The sequence below is a fragment of the Salmo salar genome, chromosome 09, assembly GCF_965601325.2.
Source record: "Salmo salar chromosome 09, fSalSal1, whole genome shotgun sequence".
Lineage (NCBI taxonomy): Eukaryota > Metazoa > Chordata > Actinopteri > Salmoniformes > Salmonidae > Salmo > Salmo salar.
The window spans coordinates 31,240,954-31,263,250 of NC_138299.1; the positions used below are offsets into that span (position 1 = coordinate 31,240,954).

At 41.4% G+C, this 22,297-nt stretch overlaps 3 protein-coding genes across 20 annotated transcripts in view; 2 read left to right on the forward strand and 1 right to left on the reverse strand.

Moving 5' to 3' along the window:
• The window catches only part of LOC106611179 (melanoma inhibitory activity protein 2), a 32,154-nt gene extending 22,381 nt beyond the window's left edge, over positions 1 to 9,773 (reverse strand). For 2 of the 17 annotated variants that reach the window (XM_014211125.3, XM_014211121.3), the window contains exons 1-13: positions 9,399 to 9,773; positions 9,167 to 9,300; positions 8,980 to 9,066; positions 4,051 to 8,833; positions 3,736 to 3,867; positions 3,477 to 3,592; positions 1,705 to 1,836; positions 1,483 to 1,593; positions 1,259 to 1,330; positions 1,001 to 1,111; positions 768 to 839; positions 526 to 630; positions 133 to 255 (exon numbers count right to left, since the gene is read on the reverse strand). In XM_014211125.3, coding sequence (XP_014066600.3) covers positions 133 to 255; positions 526 to 630; positions 768 to 839; positions 1,001 to 1,111; positions 1,259 to 1,330; positions 1,483 to 1,593; positions 1,705 to 1,836; positions 3,477 to 3,592; positions 3,736 to 3,867; positions 4,051 to 8,833; positions 8,980 to 9,066; positions 9,167 to 9,300; positions 9,399 to 9,531 — 6,111 coding nt within the window. In that variant the 5' untranslated portion in view covers positions 9,532 to 9,773. Of the gene's footprint in view, positions 1 to 132; positions 256 to 525; positions 631 to 767; positions 840 to 1,000; positions 1,112 to 1,258; positions 1,331 to 1,482; positions 1,594 to 1,704; positions 1,837 to 2,303; positions 2,531 to 3,047; positions 3,186 to 3,476; positions 3,593 to 3,735; positions 3,868 to 4,050; positions 8,834 to 8,979; positions 9,067 to 9,166; positions 9,301 to 9,398 lie in introns of those variants that run through there. The other 15 variants (XM_045723575.2, XM_014211122.3, XM_014211124.3 and 12 more) reach the window with 15 other exon arrangements.
• On the forward strand, positions 9,213 to 14,905 carry gemin2 (gem (nuclear organelle) associated protein 2). 2 transcript variants are annotated; one of them, XM_045723584.1, is made up of 11 exons: positions 9,213 to 9,324; positions 10,226 to 10,348; positions 10,452 to 10,536; positions 10,735 to 10,824; positions 10,918 to 10,977; positions 11,071 to 11,184; positions 13,714 to 13,758; positions 13,881 to 13,949; positions 14,205 to 14,315; positions 14,482 to 14,540; positions 14,627 to 14,905. In XM_045723584.1, exons 2-11 carry the CDS (start codon positions 10,227 to 10,229, stop codon positions 14,664 to 14,666), a joined length of 795 nt encoding a protein of 264 aa, XP_045579540.1. In that variant the 5' UTR covers positions 9,213 to 9,324; position 10,226; the 3' UTR covers positions 14,667 to 14,905. The 2 variants fall into 2 exon arrangements, with proteins under 2 accessions (XP_045579540.1, XP_014066612.1); XM_014211137.3 differs by lacking the exon at positions 9,213 to 9,324 and having other exon boundaries at positions 9,898 to 10,348.
• An 805-nt stretch (positions 14,906 to 15,710) lies between these two features.
• Positions 15,711 to 21,976, forward strand: LOC100380709 (uncharacterized). The gene is made up of 9 exons (XM_014211138.3): positions 15,711 to 15,869; positions 16,511 to 16,579; positions 16,662 to 16,739; positions 18,896 to 18,971; positions 19,050 to 19,144; positions 19,405 to 19,480; positions 19,653 to 19,808; positions 19,985 to 20,123; positions 20,237 to 21,976. The coding sequence occupies exons 1-9, from the start codon at positions 15,757 to 15,759 to the stop codon at positions 21,475 to 21,477; spliced, it is 2,043 nt and encodes a 680-aa protein (XP_014066613.3). The 5' UTR covers positions 15,711 to 15,756; the 3' UTR covers positions 21,478 to 21,976.
• Positions 21,977 to 22,297: the final 321 nt, after the last annotated feature.

Sequence of the window (22,297 nt, forward strand, 5' to 3'; positions counted from 1 at the left end):
TTAACTTGAAACCCCAAGTAATCTTCAGTGGGTGTTGACTGGTTTTTCCAGTACAGGGCAAGGTACACAAATATTTGTTTTAGACATCTTACTGCATGTGGTTTTTGCCAGTGCAGTAATATGAATGCAAACCTTGATGCGCTCATCTTTGTTGGTAGCATCCTGCAGCATTCCAGTGTAGGTGCTCTCACACATCCTCATCTCCTCCTCCAGCTCACTCATCCGCTCCCCCCAGCCCTCTGCCTCCTGGACCAGCTGTGGGAAGAGGGGGAGAGGGTGAGGACCCCACCAGACTATAGGACTCTTTCTGCTTTCTGTTCAGGACAACCCATGCAGGTTCTTTGTGTAACAAGAAACTTCAAATGCCTTGTTTTGCATTAATGGCAACAAAGGCTGATATGGAACTGGAGTATACACCACTATTAGTGACAGAGCCACACACATAGATACTGCATCTATGGCTCTGATTCATGAGTAGGCCTAGATATAGATGAAAATTTACATTTTAGATGTCAGGTCACATACCTGGCCATTTTTCTCCTGGAGCAACACCTTCTCTTCTTTTGCTGCCTCCAGATTATTCTGATTCCTTTCACTGTTCACGTCAAATATTTTCAGGGTTGTCTGTGCCTGAAATGATAACAGAATGAGTTACATCTAACCTGGCTCTGACTGTGTCAACAGATTTAAAATGCCTTATGGGAAGGAATTACAATTAACATGTTGTTCACAATATATAACATTGTAATGGGGAGATCAGACTTTACCTGTTCTATCTGGGACTTGAGGTCCCTGGTTTCTTCTTCTAAGGTTTTCAAGGTTTCCTGCATATCTGCAATCTGAAGAATTGCACACAACACCACAACTCAAAAAAAAAAAAAAATGAAATATGAGAGCAGAGAGGAAAACGGAAAATAATAACAATAGCTGAAACATGTCAACGCATAAACATCAAAACACAGGAAAAGGTGATGAGAAAGAAGTCCAAAGGTAAACTCACTGTCTCCTCCTGCTGCAACCTCCTCGCTCTTTGGATATTCAGGTCCTCCTTTAACTTTTCTATATCATTTTCAAGTTGTGTATTTGACTGTTTCAGCTTCTGGGACATCACCTGAGGAGGACACCATTATAGTTTTACTGGGACTTGAAAGTCACACAAAGTCCTTTTATACCACTTGGCAGTGTTATTTAGCTGTGATATATGGGAATGTTTCTTCAGTATTGAGAACAATCATACCGTGTAGTATCTCTGTCTTACCTCCAGATCCTCTCTCTCTGCGACATGAGCCAAAACGCCACTATTCCGCAGGGCAGTTTCCAGTTCTTCATACTAAAAAGGTACATGAATAAACATAAACAGTAGCAAAGGCATTCATAACACACAGGTCAATACAAAACATGTAATTTCAAAGGGAATTGCATTGAATAGTTTGCAAATCCAGTCAGTCACACACACACAGGATTATTTGACATAGGCCTCACATTTTGTTGAACGTCACTCAACGTCTCAAGGACTTTGCACTTTTCCTCTAATAGTTCAGCCACCTTCAGGCCCATCCGCCTCTCTTTGCTTGAATACAGTCTGCTCTTTATCTGTGGAAACAATGGAACAATTTTGTGAGCTTGGTCACTCGCCAATCAAAATAAAGAATGTGGTTGTTCATCCCTATACTTGCATGCTGATAATAATATCAGACAACTTACACATTGGTAGAACCTGCAGCTGAACAATAGAAGGGTGCCCAACCCCAGTAAGGCAGTGACGATGACAGCTTCCCATGGCAGTCCATACAGGTCAGGACCTGGCCTTATGTCATCAGGAAAGGATGACACGACCTGGGTAGAAAGAAAAATATATATAATAATCTTTTTTTAAAGTATTATTAAAATCAGAGAAATGACAATCATTATAGATCTGCTATAGATTTTTGTTTCAGGTCCTGGATTGTGGATACATGATAGTTCAAACGTCCAACTTCCTCCAAACACAGAGACAACTTGTTGTGAGTTACTGAGAAGTAAAGTGATTGTCAATGCTATAAGGAGCCTCAACAAGCTAAATAGCTAGCCAGCAACTTAGATAGCTAGTTATCTAGCTAAGTAGTTAGCTAGCTTACGTTAGTTTACCAGGCAACAGTGCTCTCATAGCCAACAAGACACGAGACACTGGCTAGATAAGCCTTATCTGACAGCCCTACAAATAAAATGATGTAGTAGTTGGCTAGCTTGCTTGATAACACCAGTTGATGTTTTTAGCAGTGATTGGTCCAAGTTAACGTTAGATAGAATGACACGTGACTCACATATTTCGCTTTCTCCAAGGCAAGAGTGTAATAGGTCCTTGCTGTCATTTTGAAATCAGTCACTTGAGTAGCGACTGTCTCGACACTTGTTTGATCTTCCATTTGTCGAATATTTCATTTAAATATTATTTTCGGGATTATGTTAGATAACATTGAAAAAACGAATGCTCAGCTGTTACTTGGACCTGATAGTGGTAGCGGGTAACGTCATCACGCTGAAACGTACGGTGGAGGTTGTTGCTATTTTATGCACGCCAGATTCACTTAAACGACTCACTTTCGTTTATTTTTTCCTAAAACTAATATTTATTGATTTATATAATTGTAATCTTTTACAATGATATATGTTATCTGACTTTTCAATCAAAAGAGTTATTGGTAATTGTTACAACACTCCCACTTCCTGCCTAACGTTGAGTTGGTATATTTTCAACGTCACCAATCGTAGAACGCCACACCGGCAGGCTGAGGCGTATTTAAAGTGACACTGAAGCTGACGAAACATGCAAATTGTGGAAAAACAACACATATTAGTCAATCTCCTATCCCTATTCTCAAATAGTCTATAAATCAGGAGAAATGGACCTTTTCCTCCAGCTGAGACAGATTGTCACCAAATTCCCTCTGCTGTCAACTGCCTTGCCCTATCAGAGTAGCCCCAGTTGTTGTTGTTGGTTGGGTGTTGACCTTTCCTGTAGCTTTTCAGTGCTTTCCCCAGTGTCCAAAACACTACCCTTTACTCACCTGGTCAACATCCTGAACCTGAACCTCCATCTGTATTCTCAATATAAAGTCCTCATGTTATTGCACTACCATAGTGTGTGGAAAAGCCTCGTCGCCAGAGCCAACTACAACTCCTCAAAGTGTTGGATGGCTCATAGGGGCAGTGCATATGACATGTTGCATACCAGAGACACATACCAGAGGTTTTAAAGGACCAGCTTTTTCAGCTATCTAGTCAATGATTATCGTCATGTGTGTATTGTGCTGTTATGTATTTGTCTAAGTCCAATGCCACAACCGAAGTTCCCTCTCTTGGAAAAATATGACATTCTATTTAGGATGATGGAGGCATCCATAGCGCAGTCCAATCATTTTAAATGTATGGGCTGTTTAGCTAATTTAATCTCAATAAATTACAAGGGGGATATAGTAGTCATATAACTTTCTTACCTGTACAGTGAGCCATTTTAGAAGAGCCTTAACTGTCAGCATATGAGCAACAGCATCACCAGTGACTTGACGTGCAGAAGAAAAAAGATATTCCATCAATGCAGGCTCAGGTTTATCTGTTAAATATAATTACAAGGTATAAATAACACAATAGTGAGTGTCATAATAATTGATAATATATTTTTACCAGCCACAGATGGAACCATTTTCATCTATATAATTAGTATGTTATTTTTAAGAATGGACATAAATGCATTACATTTGTCTGTTAGTGTTGGGGTTTGGATGTCTCCCTCCCCAGAGAAATGTTCTCCTTTCAGGTTGGTTAGGTCTTTGTTTTCATTGCGAGTGAAACAATCATCATTGATGCAGTTTGCCTTGTCTGTTTCTGCTGGATAACATATAGACATTATGATACCAAATCATCTTTAAAACATGTAAGACCTTGTCAATAAATGGTTGTCAGATATAACACTTTGACAACTGCTAACCTTTTCAATATTGACATGTAAGAGACAAGAAAGAAACATGCAACCAAAATCAATAAATGTTTCTCATACTACTTGAGTAGTACCTTGATTGTCTTTTATACTGACAGGTGCTTTCACTTGGGTGAATCTGTTTTTTATGTTTGACAAGAGTATTTCTAGTTTTCGTAATGACACCAATTTTCTGGATTGGTCTTCATCCTCCAGTACTCCACCAGATGGAGTTTTTGTCTCATCAATGTGATACTGCAGGAGCCTTTCAAAGTCTGATATAATAGCTAGGTCATTAACACCATCTTGGCCATCAGTCAAAGTCTCTGAGCTTCCTAGGCTGTAGTCAAGCCACAGGAATTTGTGCTTCCCAAACATGTCCAACAAAGTAGTTATTTCATCTGCGCTGATTTGCTTTTGGATATTCTTGTATTCTTTCAAAAATGCTGTAGCTTTTAGCGAGTCTTCTACTGAGGTTGACTGAGACTGTGGTTCCGGTTCATGGAGGTCCAGGTAAGGAAGAACAGGTGGGGGTTCTTGTTCCTCCTCTTCTTGCCCCTTTGGTTCTGGGTCTTTTAAGTCTTTGATGTCGGTGCTTTGGATCAAAAAGTCCATAGCATTTTCAAAGAAACTCCTAGTACCCTTGTTGACTGATGTGTCCGTGATTTCCTCTTGAGGGGGCCCTACTGAATACTGGTCAGATGGCATGTCTTGATTTTCAAGGGGTTCACTGTAAGAAGTTGATTTGTTTACAATATCTTCTTGAGTGGGGTCTAGGCCTACTATCTGATCTGATGGCATGTCTTGCTTTTCAGGGGGTTCACTGTGAGAAGTGGAAGTCTCACCCTCTCTTTCAACATTGTGAATAGATTCAATATCCCGATAACTGATTTTCTCAAAATCATCCTTCTCAATCACGTCCACCTTTTCAAAATCCTGCTGCCTATCTTCATCACTAATTGTGCTCTTTACATCTGTTGCTTCTTGATAATTAGACCAACTGTCTGAGAGGAAATTCTCACCTGAATACAATGTATCATGGTCTATTGTTCTCTCTGACTGAGTAATGACATCATAAGCTTCATCAGTGGGGGAAAGCTGACTAACTGCATGTGACTGATCAAAGCTATTTCGTCCATCATTGGTTTCCCTATCCTGTAGGCCTAATTCCTGTGCTCTCTCGTTTTCTAGAGTGATCTCATTATACAATCCTTTGGTCCCTTTTGAATGTACTTCCTGGCTACTGACTGATGAGATGTGATTCCTGTCATCTAGCGGCAGATTACAGTCCTCAATTGCTTTCGTCTGGTCACGCGTCATCCCAGATCTATCATTCGGGACATTTTTCTCATAACTGTCTTTTTGAGATTCATGGGACTCCCTGTGGACATGAATGAAATCTTCTACTGACATGTTTTCTGTGTCTGCCTCCTCAAGGATTTCTGTCTGTCGTTGTTCATTTCCTATTTCTGTCTCAGGGGGAACTAGCTCTGAGCTGTCAGGATACATTTCAATTTTAGCATCAGGTCTGGAACTGCTCTGTGTATTTTCAAAGACATGTGTAGGGAGAGTTGCTTGATCCCCATGGTCTCTCTCAACTTCAACTATTTTCCCTGGTTCTAGCCCCTCTGTCTCAGTAACTTCATTAGTTGAATCTGCTTCCTTTATCTCAGATGCTTTGTCCACAATATAACATTCCCCATCATCATTACCTTTATCAGATAGAAGATTGTTACTTGTAGTGTCAGCATTTAGTATAGTTGAGTCTAACACTGGGTCAAGGGTAATGTTTATCAACCCTATGTTATCTACAGAATCGGCCTCAACGCGCCACTCCTTGAAATGATCAGAGGAGGAAAATTCCTCTTGATCAACAACTTCCATTACATTGGAATTACTTTCCTCATAGTTAGAAGATAACCAGTCTTTGAGAAAAACTGAATCTATGTCTCCAACATGAACATTCTTATCTGGTACCTCTAATGTATTCTCATTCTTGTCCTTACTTTCCCCATCCTCTCTTGAGGTAATCAAATGATGTCCTTCCTCTCCTGATACATTTTCAATGACTGGATCAACTATGACAGGTTCAACTAAAGATAGGTTCAGGATAAGTTCAGCTATGTGAGGGTCCTGAGCATCATGCAGATGGGGGTCAGGTGTCTGTGTGACCTCCTCCAGCACTGAAGCATCCTCTGTACCTGGCATGCTTGTCTGACCATATAGCATCCCTACTCTGTCCCCACTGTCCTCTTCTGCTGGGCTCTGAGGCACTAGAATACTGTCGTCTCCTTTCTGATTGGAGGATACCACTTCAATACCTGTAGTGTCAATGTCCTCCACCTCAGCGTGCATTACAGACACATCAGGTAGTTCCTCTGTCAGTGTTTCTGCTTTTGTCTGAATAGGAATCGAATCAGAGAGATTTAGAATCCCTGAGCCTTCTAAAGCATCCTGACCAACTGAATGATCAGTCTCAAAATCATCCAGGCTATTTTCAGCAAGGTCAACAGCAGGACTGTCTTCATGGTGATTAAGGGCATTCTCATCACTATCATGCAAAAGCGCTTCGGGGAGCACAGTTGATATTTTCAAGTCCTCTTCATTGTCTGGTTTGGGGTCCGACACTAATTGCTTTGGCTCTACATCTCCTTGGGAACTGACAGGTTCATTAGTAGTGACATCATCTAGCTCTAATCTACCTACAGAATCGTGCTCATCATTTTCACTGAACTCAGCTATAGATTTTTCAGGATCATCTTCAAGATTCACTATTCCGGTTGTGTCCTGTAATTGAGGGTCGTGGGACAAAGACATATACTTGCTATTTCCAAGTAGCTGTTTGAATGCCTCCAGCATTTCATTACTGTCATCTGTGTGATTTCTGTCATTTAGCAGCAGATTACTGTCCTCATTTGCTGTCGTCTGGTCATCCGTCATCCCAGATCTATCATTCAGGACGTTTTTCTCATCACTGTCTTTTTGAGATTCATGGGACACCCTGTGGACATGAATGAAATCGTCCACTGACATGTTTTCTATGTCTGCCTTATCAAGGATTTCTGTCTGTTGTTGTTCATTTCCTGCTCCTGTCTCAGAGGGAACTAGATCTGAGCTGTCAGGATACATTTCAATTTTAGCATCAGGTCCGGAACTGCTCTGTGTATTTTCAAAGACATGTGTAGGGAGAGTTGCTTGATCCCCATGGTCTCTCTCAACTTCAACTATTTTCCCTGGTTCTAGCCCCTCTGTCTCAGTAACTTCATTAGTTGAATCTGCTTCCTCTATCTCAGATGCTTTGTCCACAATACAACTTTCCCCATCATCATTACCTTTATCAAATTGAAGATTGTTACTTGTAGTGTCAGCATTTAGTATAGTTGAGTCTAACACTGGGTCAAGGATAATGTTTATAAACCCTATGTTATCTATGGGATCGGTCTCAACGTGCCACTCCTTGGAATGATCAGAGGAAGGAAATTGCTCTTGATCAACAACTTCCATCTCAGCTATAGCTTTTTCAGGATCAACTTCAAGATTCACTATTCTGGTTGTGTCTTGTAATTGAGGGTCGTTGGACAAAGACATATACTTGCTAGTTTCAAGTATTTTATTGGCACTCTGAACCTTATCTATATCTAATGGAGGGGGATGTGGAGGCTCATTGCTGTCATTACCATCATTATCATCCTTCCTACCTACAGAAGCCTCAGTAGAATCATATGGGATAGCCGTCTGAGAAGTAAGGGAGATCTCTGTATCTCCATCTGCTTCTGCCGGTTTTATATCTGTTACCTCATCACTTTGGGCATTTTTATAATTGTTAGTTGTATTGGCCTGAAACGGTGATACCAGAGTGTCAAACATGGATGAGAACACAGACTGTGACTCTGTTTCTGTTTCTAACTGAAGGCTGATATCTTTATCCTCTTCATCCTCAGCTATAAGTATATCCTCCTCCTCAACATCACCCTGTTCTCCATAAAGGCCAACAATATTGTTATAGATGCTACCATACCACCCTGCATCTTCCTCTTTTCTTAACTCACCATCTTCTTCCTGACTATGACGGTCCTCTTGGTTATAATCCTTAACAGGTTTTGAGGGGTGTGTCTCTGTTCTCTCTGCCTTCTTACCAGTGTTATCATCTCTCTGGTGCTCTGTTTCTTTTATTTGCTCCACTGTGGCATCATGATGAGACTGACTTGTGCCAAGGTCCTGTGGGTCTATTGTGCCTGTCGATTCATCTCTGCCTGCTGCTTCTACTCTCTCTTCAACTTTATCCTGATTAGATTGATCAAAATGTAAGATATCTTTAATGCCAATATTCAGCCAGGAGTTAGAGGGTGGGGGTTGCTCTTCCACTTCCTTTTCAATGGGCTTCTCCTCCTCTGGAGCTTTTTGACCAAAACCAAAGGCGCTAGTCAGTCCATTGCCAAACCAGCCAGAGTTTTCCGTATTTTTCGTCTCTTCCTTCAATTGGTTTGCATCAATGTCCAAAGAAAGTTTCCTGCTCCTGAAAGACTCTTGTTCTGGGTTGTCTTCTTTGGGATTATCACCAGGGCTTTCACCACCTAAACTAAGCCATCCAGTTACTGTAGAGCCAATCCACTGAGACCCACCTTGTTCGCTAGGTGCAGGTTTGGTATCATCAGAGAAGTCTTCCATTACAGCCTGAATGGCATCTTTGTTTCCTGTTTCATCACTGCTCTGTGCAAAACTTTGGGACAGAAAGGCATCTTTGGAAGTTTTAGAATCCTGAGCATCATTGGCTGCAATTTCCTGAAATTCTGAAACTAGATTTTCTTCATTGTCCCACTCACTGGAGTCATTATCAATTAATGAGCCATACTCATCTATGCAGAAGAAGTCTTGTTTCTAAAAGGAACATAAGAGTATGTTTAATTAACAGAATGTGTTTAACAAAAATATTTAAAGCACTGCTTATTCACCCTTCAATACACATCTATAACCATACATTCAGTAGGCCTAAAATTCATAGAGTAATAAAGTGGAAAGATTACCTGTGTGGCCACTTCTTTCTCTGTGTTTGCATAAATTTCATCAACTTTCACAGCGTCTTTTGGGAAATAACCAAATCGTCTGTCAATCTGAAATACAGCATAGGGCACAAAACATTATTGCATAACAAACTTACAACAAAATATATGTTATTCAATGTAATTTCAGTGACAAAAAAAAACCACTTACACTTCCTGCCCATAGATCATCTCTTTTGCCAGAGAGTTTGTGGTAAACAAATATCACATCCCCTTTTTTGAAGTTCAGGAATCTACAATCCTTTCCTCTGTGATCTCTTGTGGCCCTGACCCGACTCAGCAAGCCTATACACACAAAAGCCACACAAGGTAATGTATGAATTATTAATTTGTAATATGTGCTGCACATAGCCTAACCACTTATTTTCTTGTTATCTACTTACTTTCACATTCAGAGTCGCCACAAATTTTGAAGTCAGACAGCAATCCCCAAGTTAGAGTTGGAAAAATGAAAATAGTAAATGTCCAAATGTATATCTGTAAAGCAGCCATATCGACGCTGGAAAGTCCTGTCATGTAGAATGGTCCACAGTGAAACTGGGTAGTTAAAAAAACTTTGGTGAAACGGTTCCAAGCTGAATAGTCATGTTGCGTTGAATTCCATTGTGCCAAATGGACATTGCCTTCAAGTTGTTGCAGTCACATCTCAACAAGTAAACATGTTTCAATGGCTAAATGAGGAGGGAATCAAGATACAATGTAACTGAGGAGTAATGATTAACGTGGCAACAGTGCTTGCAACAAGAACGATTTAATTTACCAAGGCAAGGGCTGATCTATAAGCAATACAAACAATCAATGTTTATTGGAGAAGTATCTCCCTTTGGGTGATTTTAATTATTTGTACAGTAATTATGGCGTATAGTATATTTTGTTGTTAAAACAATATGTTATTGGTCATTATGTTGGAAAGCAACGCGTGGAAAATTATGTTGTAGACCTTGACCTGTGGAATTTGGAATGCCAAAATACACATGTAGCGTTATCTTTAAATCGCCATGGCAACGGGCACATTCTATACGCGTCATGATTCGCACTTGAAACAAAATGGCGTCAAAGTTTATTTTGATGTGAGACTTGTGTCCTTATCCAACAAAACAACCTTTATAACGTGATAACAGAAGTACAGTAGTAAATGCAAGTGTCATTAGTTGCCTGTTAACCTAACAGTATATCAATCCGACACTGAGCAAATAGTTTGGAGTTTCAGCATGAAATCCGACGTGGAGGAACTGATGCCCAGGCTTCTGCCTGTGGAAACATGCGACACTGGCGAAGACTTCAATCTAAACGAGCCTCCAAGAAATCCCCAGGAGTATTTGAGACAGGTTCAGTAAGTCCCGCATTGCTCTGTCTTTTCATAGTTTTCACGCATATTCCCAGGAAACACGCATTCATGTAATAAAAAAATTACGCCGCCTTTCTCTTTTTTTCAGATTAGAGGCGTCTCTCTGTCCTGATGTTGTGGTGGCGAAGATTGATCCAAAGAAATTGAGGAAGAAACAATCAGTGAACGTGTCGGTAAGTTTCAGCATATAGGCCACAGCCACAAATAAAATGTAACTAGAGAGACAGAGCGTGAGAGAGACCGACAGAGTCTGTCCGACTATGTATGTATGTATGTATGTATGTATGTATGTATGTACGTATGTATGTATGTATGTATGTATCTATTTATCTATGTATGTATAATTTCTTGACAACTCTTCTATTTGGTAGCTCACAGGTTGCCAAGCTGCTCCACAAGGATTTTCACCGAGTTTAAAATGGCAGCGACAGCAAGTCAGCAACTTCTCAGAAATAAGACAGGTAGCTGTAGATTGTATTATCCCCTATACATTTCAAGTTATTTGTCACGTTGGGTTGAAGTGAGTTATTCTGATCATGTTTTACTACTTGCAGAGTATCAGTAAGCATAGACAACACTGGAGTGGTCATGCATTGGATGACAATGTGTTAATGGTGAGTATGAGATTATGATTTTTTGTTGTTATTGGTAAAAGTGAATTGTAAAATACAACACCCTCTCTAACTATGTGTTTTGTCTATCTCCAGCCAAAACAGGATGCGGAGGAACAATGGAAAAAGTTCTGCCTGGGTGAAAATGTTTATTTGAACTCCCCTCCCATTGACCCTGGTGCTGAAGATCGAGGCCTTGATTATGTGAAGGTAATCTTTTAGACCAGGGTTTCGTAAACTATGGGTCCAGACCCAAAGCGGGCCCTGGGCATGTGAGCAGTGGGTCACGAGTTATAAGAATTCATCTATAGTCTCACACTATTTTTTCTTAATTTGGGTCATGGGAGGACGATTTGGGTCATGGGAGGATGGTACATTTCTCATTTGGGTCTCGAGCTGAAAAAGTTTAAAGAGTAACTTTAATGAAAAAACATTTATTTAATTGAAAACCAGATGTTTTTGAGTAAGTTATAGTGAAACGTCATTTAATGTCTTCAGATTGACAGTTTGTTGCAAAAGTGATATAGTTTAGCAGTAAATCTAGCTCTTTCCCTGTTGCGGTTTAACTCTACCATTGAAATCGTGATGTAGAGGCACCTTGAGAAGGTGCCTCTACGTCATCTCAAGGGAGGGTTTGGTATGAAGTACACCCCCTTCAAGATGTGCTGGGTGGTCCCACCTCAAAGCTTACTATAAAAGCAGGTGAAAGCCTGCCTAATTTGGCAATGGTCTTGCTAAGTGGAGTGTGCCAATATATTTTGAATGATACTTCCATGACTAAACTACTGACCTTACACCAAATTCAAAATGCAGTAAGACACATTTCCGCAGATGACCAAATTCAATGTTTTTGCTTACCATTTCATACACTGTGCTTTTACGAGAAAAAAACATGTAGGCTATGAGGATTATATGTTTATATTCGTGTCTACATCCATTGTAACAAGAAATAGATGACAGTGGTGGTCATGTCAAAGTATTTGTTTTTTTTCCTCAGTGGTGATGACTGATTGGTGGTGCAGTCTGCTATGACACAGTTCAAATCAAATTTTATTTGTCACATGACAACAACAGGTGTAGACCTTACCGTGAAATTCTTACTTATAAGCCCTTAACCAACAATGCAGTTCAAGAAATAGTTTAGAAAATATTTACTAAATAAAATAAAATGCAAAGTAACACAATAAAATAACAATACCGAGGCTATATTTTTTAAACATAATTCAAAAAATATATATTTAACCTTTATTTAACTAGGCAAGTCGGTTAAGAACAAATTCTTATTTCCAATGACGGCCAACTCCGGACGACACTGGGCCAATTGTGCGCCGCCCTATGGGACTCCCAATCACGGCCAGATGTGATACAGCCTGGAATCGAACCAGGTACTATAGTGACGCCTCTTGCACTGAGATGCAGTGCCTTAGACCGCTGTGCCACCCGGGAGCCTATATACAGGGGGTACCGGTACTGAGTCAATGTGCGGGAGTACAGGTTAGTCGAGGTAACTTGTACATGTAGGTAGGGGTAAAGTGACTATGCATAGATAATAAACAGTGAGTAGCAGCAGTGTAAAATAATTTGATGAATTGTTCAGCAGTCTTATGGCTGGGGGTAGAAGCTGTTAAAGAGCCTTTTGGACCTAGACGTGGCGCTCCGGTACCGTTTGCTGTGCGGTAGCAGAGAGAACAGTCTATGGCTTGGTTGACTGGAGTCTTTGACAATTTTTTGGGCCTTCCTCTGACACCGCCAAGTAAATAGGTCCTGGGTAGCAGGAAGCTTGGCCCCAGTGATGTACTGGGCCGTACGCACTACCCTCTGTAGCGCCTTACGGTCAGATGCTTAGCAGTTGCCTAGCAGGATGCTCTTGCTGTGCAGCTGTAGAACTTTTTGAGGATCTGGAGACCCAAGCCAAATCTTTTCAGTCTCCTGAGGGGGGAAAAGGTGTTGTGATGCCCTCTTCACGACTGTTTTGGTGTGTTTGAACCATGATAGTTTGGCTCTTAGTTCAATAGTTGTGAGTTCTAATCCCACATTGGGCAGATATCTTTTTTCTTCATATGCTTTATTTTCAATATTCATTCCGTGCCCACACTTCTAATTCTGAAAAGTGAACGCCTACCTGTGAGAGGCGTCGCCCTCGTAGTAGTTGTGGTCTTGGGTACTGTATAAAAACCTAATCTGTGAGTTCATTTTACAGTTGGATTAAATACTGCAATGCTGGTTGAATTGAATTGAGCCCCTAATTTTCATTTTCAAGGTGATGATTGCACTTTTCTTCCCAACACAATACTGAAATAAATGTGAGTTCACGTTTCAACAACAAAACAATTACGCCCCATGGGGGATTTGAATTTACACCGCAAGTGACAATAGATGTCTAGAATTTAGTGCCTTAACTAACTGTCTAAAGCCAAACATTTTATGCTTGTGTAGCATAATGTAGTTATTATGCTTTTGTGAGAAAGTGTCTGGCTCCGGTACAATAATGTTTACCCACCCCAAAAATGAATATCTATGAGCAATTCTCCCCCAGCCACAACTTCTCATCTGAATGCATTTTATTTTTTATTATTTGAAGGTTTTGGGCAAATGCTGAAATTGGGATTGAGAGTTACCTTTAAGAACCCCTGTTAAAGTGGAAATATCTGACCATAGATAATATACATCATGTAAGATTTTTGTATGAAGAGTTTGCCATTAATCATGTGTCTGATATTTAACCATTTGTTTCACCAGGTTGGTTTTCCACCTTTCCTTAGCATAGTGAGCAGATTAAATCAAGTGAGTGTTTTCACAGCATTGGCATGACACTCACTGCAATCCTCCCTCATCAATTGATGCTTCTAATCATGACCACAATGACGGTACTCTTGTTTGACACTCAATTATATCTTCCCTACTAGGCCACAATCTCTGCAGTTTTGGAGTACTTGATAAACTGGTTTGAAGAGAGAGAGTTTGTCCCACAGTTGGTAAGTTCAGTTTCTTTAACGTCATCAAGACAATTTGGCATTTTTAATACTTTCCAGGTTTGGGGTCAATTTCATATCTATTCCAGTCAATTCAGAAAGTAAACCCAATTCCAAATTGTCCCAAATAAAAAGCATTGAAGAGTATTTGGAATTGACATTGGAATTTCAGTTTACTTTCTGAATTGACTGGAATTTTAAATGGAATTTACCCCAACCATGATGCTTTCATGGCTAATATGTGTTCAACTTCTCTAGGGAAGATGGCTGTATGCACTGCTGGCTTGCCTTGAGAAACCTCTTCTCCCTGAAGCACATTCCCTAATAAGACAGCTGGCCAGACGGAGTTCTGAAGTGCGGGCCAATCTGGTAGGATGATATAGTGGCTGGTATTAATGGATGTTGAGATGAGAGGTTGCAAACCAACTTCCTTATGGGTAAAGTTCAAATACATCAGATGCTCAAATGTTTGCATGATAATGTTTGATCAGGGTATGATAGTCATTCTTAATTTTTTCTTTCTTTACCATTACAGGAAAGCCAGGAAGATGAAAGGTTGTCTCCTCTAAACTTGATGATCTGCCTTGTTGCAAGGTAAGCTACGTTATTTGACTTCACAAACACTCACAGCCAGGAAAACTTGTCATTTGATAATCATATATATATATTTTTTTACATAGGTACTTTGATCAGAACGACTTGGCCGATAAGGAGGACTAAACGGGTTAATGTGATGAAATCCACGATTTGAGGCTGAAACTGATCACACCATGAACTGTAGCTCTATGAACCCATCATCTTGCTCAGATTTGGGATTCATGGGAAGTTGCACTGTGGCAATTTGTGAAGAAAATGTACCCAATAAATGGTGAAATTGGACCGTTTTTTGTTTTTTTCTATTATAGGTTGTTTTCAACTTCTGCTATTGTTGGAAGTAAATAAAATGTTTGCTTTCACAATTGTTGTGTTTTCATCTTTACAAGCCCACCACTGCTATGTACCATAAAGAAAAACTGTATGCCATACAGACATCAGACATACACATAAATCCATTGTTCTGAAGGAGTGTTTTAGTAACCAGATGTTTTAAATGCCACTTTTCTGTTGTGTAACTTTAGGATCAAAACAACCAAATTACTATTATTATTTGTCATCATTAGGGCCCTGTGTTTTTGTTAATAATGTGACATGACCTGAATTATAGCCTTTATTTGACAAAAATGAGAATTAGACCAAAAAATAAAAGCAAGTGTCTGAGGATGGTGCTGCTGACCAAAAGAAAACGGGACAGTTTGATGAAAAAGCGTCAAATCAAGGTCATGTGACATGATTAAACGATATACAGGACCCAGTCAGAATCAATGGGCGAGTTCGTTTTGCATGGGCCGGTTCCCGGGTGGAGATTTCACTTAAGGACCAATGGAATGGTCTAAAATGTACAAACTCCGCTTACCCGGGGCAGCGGGCCATGCAAAACGATTTCGCCCAAAGAAAATATTTGATTATCGTCAAGAAAATACTGGACATGTGGCGATTGGAGAATGCTCACATTTATGGTCATTGCTTTCTGGAATCCTTGGGTCGTCCTTAACCCCATTGAAGTTAACATTGAAAATGGTTGGGGTAGGGATGTCCCAAGGATTCTGGAAAGCAGTAACCCACAATTTATGGACATGTGCGTTTAACTACGCTAATGAAGTTGCCAATTGGGCATTTGAGTTGTCAATCAAGGTTGTGAAACGCGTTTATCACCCCCCATGATGCATTGCAGCGAGCGACCTGTGAGAGGAAAGCTTGTTAGTTAGCTAAGATGGCGGTGGCAGTAGGTTCTTTGCAAGCCCAGCTTGAGAAAGCTAAAGAGAGTTTGAAAAATGTAGACGATAATATTCGTAAATTAACTGGCCGGGATCCTAATGAATTGAGGTAAGACATACTGCATTTTGAAACGCAACATCGTATTCTATTTGTCAGCCTTTATTCGTCTAACTAACGTTAGTTAGTAATATACGCCAGTCCCAAGAAAAAAATGGCATCTCCCATTCTCGTCCACAACCAGGGTGCGTGCTGTATAATCGAATCGACCTTGTGCTAGTTAAATGGAAGTACATATACTTAAATGGCTTACTGGAGTTTTTACTTACCGGTAGGTGGCAGCTGGGTGGTTGCCGTTGCCCATTCATTATTGTTGAACTGGCGAAGTAACGTTAGCGAGATAGCTTTCTAGCAGAAAAAATATAATATTACTAACTTACTCAGTCGTTGTCAGTTATGTTTTATTCTCCAATTAACGTTAGCTTGCTAATTATTAACAGTACTAGCCACGTTGGCTAGTTTCGATTCAGTTTCATGTCCAGACTTATCGGAGTAGAAGTAACGGTAGTTAGCTATGGAACACTGATTTATTATTGTGTCGATCTCCATTCCAAATGGATTATCACCACTATATAACGTTAACTAGCTAGGTTTTCTAAAAGCTATCGCTAGCTATGACTACAACTCTGGTCCATCTATGTATGTTACAGCTAAATCACAAGAAGTAGCTAATCTCTCTACCTTCATTACAGACCTGGCCAAGCTAGAAGGCCAACAATCCCAGGCGTTGGAGGTAGGGGGCGAGGAATCAACTTGTTGAGGTAAAACATTTTGCCTTACTTTCCATCAGTTGGTGTCAATACCTCTGTGAGAGCTGTATGTAACATTCACATTTGTCTACAGACGTGGACTCTCCGACATTGGTGGAGGACCTGGAGGACCCCCAGCTAAACAGAGGGACATTGAAGGGGCCCTTCTGAGGTCAGAATAATCTATAGATCTGGCCTTCCCCTGCTGTAGCAAAAATGAGTCGTACTCACTCTGCTCAAGTCAAATTTTATTTGTCACATGGTTAGCAGATGATAATGTGAGTGTAACGAGATGCTTGCGCTTCTAGTTCCGGCAGTGCAGTAATATGCAACAAGTAATTCCCCAACAACTACCTAATACACACATCTAAAGGGGTGAATGAGAATATGTACTTGTAAGTATATGGATGAGCAATGGCTGAGAGGCATAGGCAAGGTGCAATAGAGGGTATAAAATAGGGTATATACATGTGATATGAGTAATGTAAGATATGTATACATTTAGGTGCATTGTGTGAAGTGACTAGTGATCCACTTAGTGGCCAGTGATTGGGTCTCAATGTAGGCAGCAGCCTCTCTGTGTTAGTGATTGCTGTTTATGGTCGAGAGGTTATTTTTATTTGTCTCTCGGCCCCAGCTTTGATGCACCTGTACTGACTTCTGAATGATAGTGGGGTGAACAGGCAGTGGCTCGGGTGGTTATTGTCCTTGATCTTTTCGGCCTTCCTGTGACATCGGGTGCTGAAGGTGTCATGGAGGGCAGGTAGTTTGCCCCTGGATGATGCGTTGTACAGACCGCACCACCCTTGGAGAGCCTTGCAGTTGCCGTACCAGGCTGTGATACAACTCGACAGGATGTTCTTGATTGTGGATCTGTGAAAGTTAGTCCGGGTTTTGGATGACAAGCCAAATTTCTTCAGCCTCCTGAGGTTGAAGAGGCGCTGTTGGGTGGACCATTTCAGTTTCTGTGATGTGTACGCCCATGAACTTAACTTTCCACCTTCACCACTGCCGTCCATTTGATGTGGATGGGGGGTGCTCCCTATGCTGTTTCCTGAAGTCCAGGATCATCTCCTTTTGTTGACTTTGAGTGAGAGGTTGTTTTCCTGACACCACACTCAGTGCCCTCACCTCCTCCCTGTAGGCTGTTGCGTCGTTGTTGTTGATCAAGGCCACTACTGTTGTCGTCTGCAAACTTGATGATTGAGTTGGAGGCGTGCATGGCCACACAGTCGTGGGTGAACAGGGATTACAGGAGGGGGCTGAGCATGCACCCTTGTGGGGCCCCAGTGTTGAGGATCAGCGAAGTGGAGATGTTGTTTCCTACCTTCACCACCAACTTCTAAATCATTGTTGCTCTATTGACGTGCCTCTAAGTAAATCGGGTGATAAATTGACTACTGTTTTGGTTGGTTTCCCGAGCGGAGACTGCGGTTCAGATCTCACCCTTTACAGAGAATTGCATCCATGTTTTTCAGGCTTGGCTATACCTTCACAGCAAAAAATCCAATGCATTCTAGGGTATATAGCCAGGCCTAATTTGTTTGGTTTTCAGCATGAATCTACCATCTCTTCATTACTGCGGGGGTTTTCTCCCTGGCCTTAGAGCTTGGTGTTTCTGATTGTGATTTGTTTAGGGAGTGTAGTTGCGTTTCCTTTAGCCAGCTGTTGGCTGATTTTTAAAATAAATAATTAGAATAGGAAAACATTCAGAAAATATACTGAGAATAAATATCCTCAATCACATTTGCTTTGCATGGAAGTTGGTTCAGGTTGTCTTTCATTCGAGTCATCTTTCTACTCTGCCTGTCCACACTCTGTCTTGAGTGGAGTCTGTCAATTGGAACTTTGTATCAACTGGTTCTGGGCGCAAACTTTCCCGTGCCATCAGCTCCGTGACAGCATAAGCTGTATGTGTGCATGGGTGAAGTGTTGTGGTATTTTAGATTGTTTTGCTGGATTAATATCCCTGAAAGAGTATTCCCACGTATTTAATTGAAGTCATTTTTGCTTCTCTCCCTCTAATGCCTGGTCGAGTAGTTGGCTTAAAAGAAAAAATCTGTGGCTGCTGTACCAAAGATGGATGCACAGACAAGTGTAAAAGTAGACATAGAGCCCAAATAGATGGAGATGTGCAAGAAGCCAACTTTCACTTGGTAGGCTGCCATTCCTCCTTAGTTATTGCAGTCACTTCCATGTGGTGTCAATGAATCGGCAGTGGGCACTCCTAAAAAGGCATTACCTTTACCTGGTGGTATTCAAATGGTTTTCTATTTCATATGGCCGGTAAATCACGCGTTTGTCCTCTTGCGTGTCTTTATTGTATAGGCTGGCCGGTGACCAGCGAGCGAGGAGAGATTCACGCCATGACAGTGACGCTGAGGATGATGACGATGTCAAAAAGGTAAATCATTGTACACTGAATGTCTTTAATGTCTTTAATCCGTCTTTAAACTCCCCGCTTGCCGTTCTCCATACACAGCCAGCGTTGCAGTCATCAGTAGTAGCTACCTCCAAGGAGCGTACGCGTCGAGACCTGATTCAGGATCAGACCATGGATGAGAGGGGAAAACAAAGGTAATGCATCAATACGTATGTGTAAGGAATAAGTGGGCGGCAGGTAGCCTAGTGATTAAGAGCCCCAGTAACCGAAAGGTCGCTGGTTCGAATCCCTGAGCCGACTAGGCGCTAATCTGTGCCCATGAGTAAGACACTTAACCCTAATTCCGCCTCTAAGTTGCTCTGGGTAAGAGCATGTGCTAAATAATTTAACTATTCTATTTCCAAGAAATCATCTTATCATACTAGTCATTGCTTTTGCTTCTTTTTCCCTATAGGAATCGACGCATGTTTGGCCTGTTGATGGGAACGTTACAGAAATTTAAGCAGGAATCTAATGTGGCAACAGATAGGGTAGGGATAACACTTTACTGCAATATGTGCATCAATAAAACTAATCACTGCATAATACTGTAAATGCATAAACATTTGCCTTAGCTTTATGCTTGGTGAAAATGATTCCAACCATTAGGCTATAGTTTGGAATATTTCCCAATGGGAACTTCATTTTTATCTCTTGTCTTAGCAAAAGAAACGCATTGAGATTGAACAGAAATTGGAAGTTCAAGCTGAACAAGAACGCAAGAAAGTAGAGGGCGAAAGACGAGAGCTCTTTGATGAGAGGCGTGCCAAGCAGACAGAGCTGAAACTGTTGGAACAGAAAGTGGAGCTTGCTCACTTGGTAAGGACCTTTCTTGAAAGCAATATTCAATCTTATTGGTTATGGAGTAGCCTTACAAAAACAAAGTAAATATTAAACCAGTAGGAACATTGCAGTAAGATGAAATTAAACCCTCATGTGTTTTCCCCACATGTCAATGAGGAGATTCTGTGCTTATTAACTTTTTTGTATTCTAGCAAGAGGAGTGGAATGTGCACAATACAAAAATTGTCAAGTACATCCGCACAAAGACCAAGCCACCCATCTTCTATCTGCCTGGGAGGATGTGCTCAGCCACTCAGAAGCTCTTTGATGAGTCGCAGAAAAAAATGAATGGTAAGCAATTGTGCCTTTAGCCATTCCTCTGCGCTCGACAAGTGGCAATAATACACGTCCTTGGTGTGCGTTGTCTGTCACTGAATCTGTTTTTGTTTTATCCCTGTTTCCAGTTATGTTTGAGGAGAGACGCGAGGCGTTTGCCGAGTATCTGAATAAGATGGAGGCTCGGCCTCGACGCCAGTCTCTGAGGGACAACGCTCTGGGTAAGGACCTGAAGAAAGAAGAACAAGAGGAGGGTAAGCCCACGGGTCAGGTAGTCAAAGTGACAGGTAATCGGTTTAATGTGGAGATGGAGGACGAGGCAACACTAGAGAAGGAAGAGGGGGATGTGGGTGTAATGTGTAAGGAGGATAGAAAGAAAAAGTCAGGAGAGAAAGTCGAGGAGCAGGCAACTAAGGGGGAGAATGAGGAAAATGGTCAAGACATTAGAATAGTAGAGTTCAGAGAGATGGAAGAGCAGATGGAGGTTACTGCAGTGGTGAGGGAGGCTGAGGGGCAGGTCGGGGATAAGAAGATGGAGGATAGTTTGGTGATAGGTGGGGCAGAGGTAGGTAATGAGGAGAGGGTCGCAGAACAGCAGCAACAGGTTAAGGTAGAAAAGGAAAATAAGCCCCTTCAGAATCAGGACCCCACAGCTGTGTCAGACGACCAGGAGAAAAGCTTTGAAATGCAACCAACCGACGATGAAGAGCTGCAAACAGAAGTGTCCAAACCCCTGCTCTCAGAGCCCAACCCTTGTCTGGAAGTCTCTGATGGAGCATCTATAGCCCCTGAGGTTCAGATCCCCCTGCTGGAGGCTGGAACAGAGCCTCTCTCAACAGAGCAGAGCCAAGAGGCTTATCAAGGCTCAATGAAGCAGACCGCTGATGTCCAGCCTGCCCAGGATGATGCTGCCCCCAAGGAGCTGGAGCCTCTGATCGAGGAATCAAGCAGGGGACGTGGAAAGTCCAAGTCAAAGGACAAGAAGGGAGATGGTGGTGGCAGCAGTAGCTCCTCTAGCAGCTCCTCTGGCTCCTCGTCCAGCGGGAGCTCCGGCTCCTCTAGTGGATCCTCCAGCAGGAGCAGCTCCTCCAGCGGCAGCTCCTCTTCCAGCTCCTCTAGCAGGAGCCGCAGCCGGGGGAGGAAAGACAGGAAGCATAGGAGGAAGCTGTCCGAGAGGGAGAGGAAGAAGGGAGGTGGGGACAAGAGCCAGAAGTCGTCCATGGGCAGTGGTCGTGAATCCAAAGGTTCCAAAGACAAGGGCTCTAAGTCTGACAGGAAGAGGACCAGCTCTGAGGGCTGCCGGTCAGGGAAGATGTCCTCTCGCAGTGACCGGGATCGCAAGTCTGATAGGAAGGAAAAAAGACGTTAAAGTTGGTTCTTCTGTCATGCTTAGTTCTGTTTCTCCTTTTGATAAATACATTTTCAGAACTGAAATGTTGTGGATTTCCTTAAATGGAGTTCCACCGGGTAGGGAAACTTATCTGCCTTAGTGTATTTCTTGGAACAATGTGGGTTTTTAATCAAATGTTTCTTTCTCTAGTCCCCATTCAGTTGACAGCCCTGTTGCGCTGGGGTCTGGACTTATTTTACCTAGATTTATTTTATTTGATTGTTCTATTGTTTGGTTTTTAATTGTTCCTAAACAGGTGCAATGTGAAGAGGATGTGGTGTATTCTTTGAATCCAGTGTTAAGGTATAGGGTAGTAGTGTAATGTTGAGGAATTCTAACATACAGCTTTTTTATTCATCTAAAGCCTCAGTCTGACTGCAATGTGCATGACACTTGTTTTGGAATGTAATGTTTTTATTATAATTTTTTTTCAAATGAAATCTAAGCATCTTCAATTAAAAGAGAAAGAAACAGGTCATATTCTTGTCATTAATGGCTCACATCTTAATGATTTCTTACAGCCTAATGGTCATTAAATGCTACTTGTTGGTTGGGATGCAGAAACCACATGCATATTCAATGTATATTGTTTAATGTTATCTTTAGATTAACTGATTTAAGTGTTTTTATATAATTGGTGGATACCCTCTGGCAGACCGGTACCCTTTTTAGAATGGGTTTGTGACGCATGATGCTCCACACAGTGTCTTTGGCAAATATATTTTTTCACACTTTGTTACAGTACAGCCTTATTCTAAAATCGATGCTGATGAAATTTCAATCTATACACAATACCCCT

What these genes read in the sequence shown, in the direction of transcription:
- LOC100380709 (XM_014211138.3), top strand. Translation starts at nt 15,757, where the DNA reads ATGGCGGTGGCAGTAGGTTCTTTGCAAGCCCAGCTTGAGAAAGCTAAA. An exon ending in GATGAGAGGGGAAAACAAAG is followed by an intron (nt 19,145 to 19,404) that starts GTAATGCATCAA and finishes TTTTCCCTATAG; the next exon opens with GAATCGACGCATGTTTGGCC. An exon ending in AAGTGGAGCTTGCTCACTTG is followed by an intron (nt 19,809 to 19,984) that starts GTAAGGACCTTT and finishes TTTGTATTCTAG; the next exon opens with CAAGAGGAGTGGAATGTGCA.
- gemin2 (XM_045723584.1), top strand. Translation starts at nt 10,227, where the DNA reads ATGAAATCCGACGTGGAGGAACTGATGCCCAGGCTTCTGCCTGTGGAA. An exon ending in GAGAGTTTGTCCCACAGTTG is followed by an intron (nt 13,950 to 14,204) that starts GTAAGTTCAGTT and finishes CAACTTCTCTAG; the next exon opens with GGAAGATGGCTGTATGCACT. An exon ending in ATGATCTGCCTTGTTGCAAG is followed by an intron (nt 14,541 to 14,626) that starts GTAAGCTACGTT and finishes TTTTTTACATAG; the next exon opens with GTACTTTGATCAGAACGACT.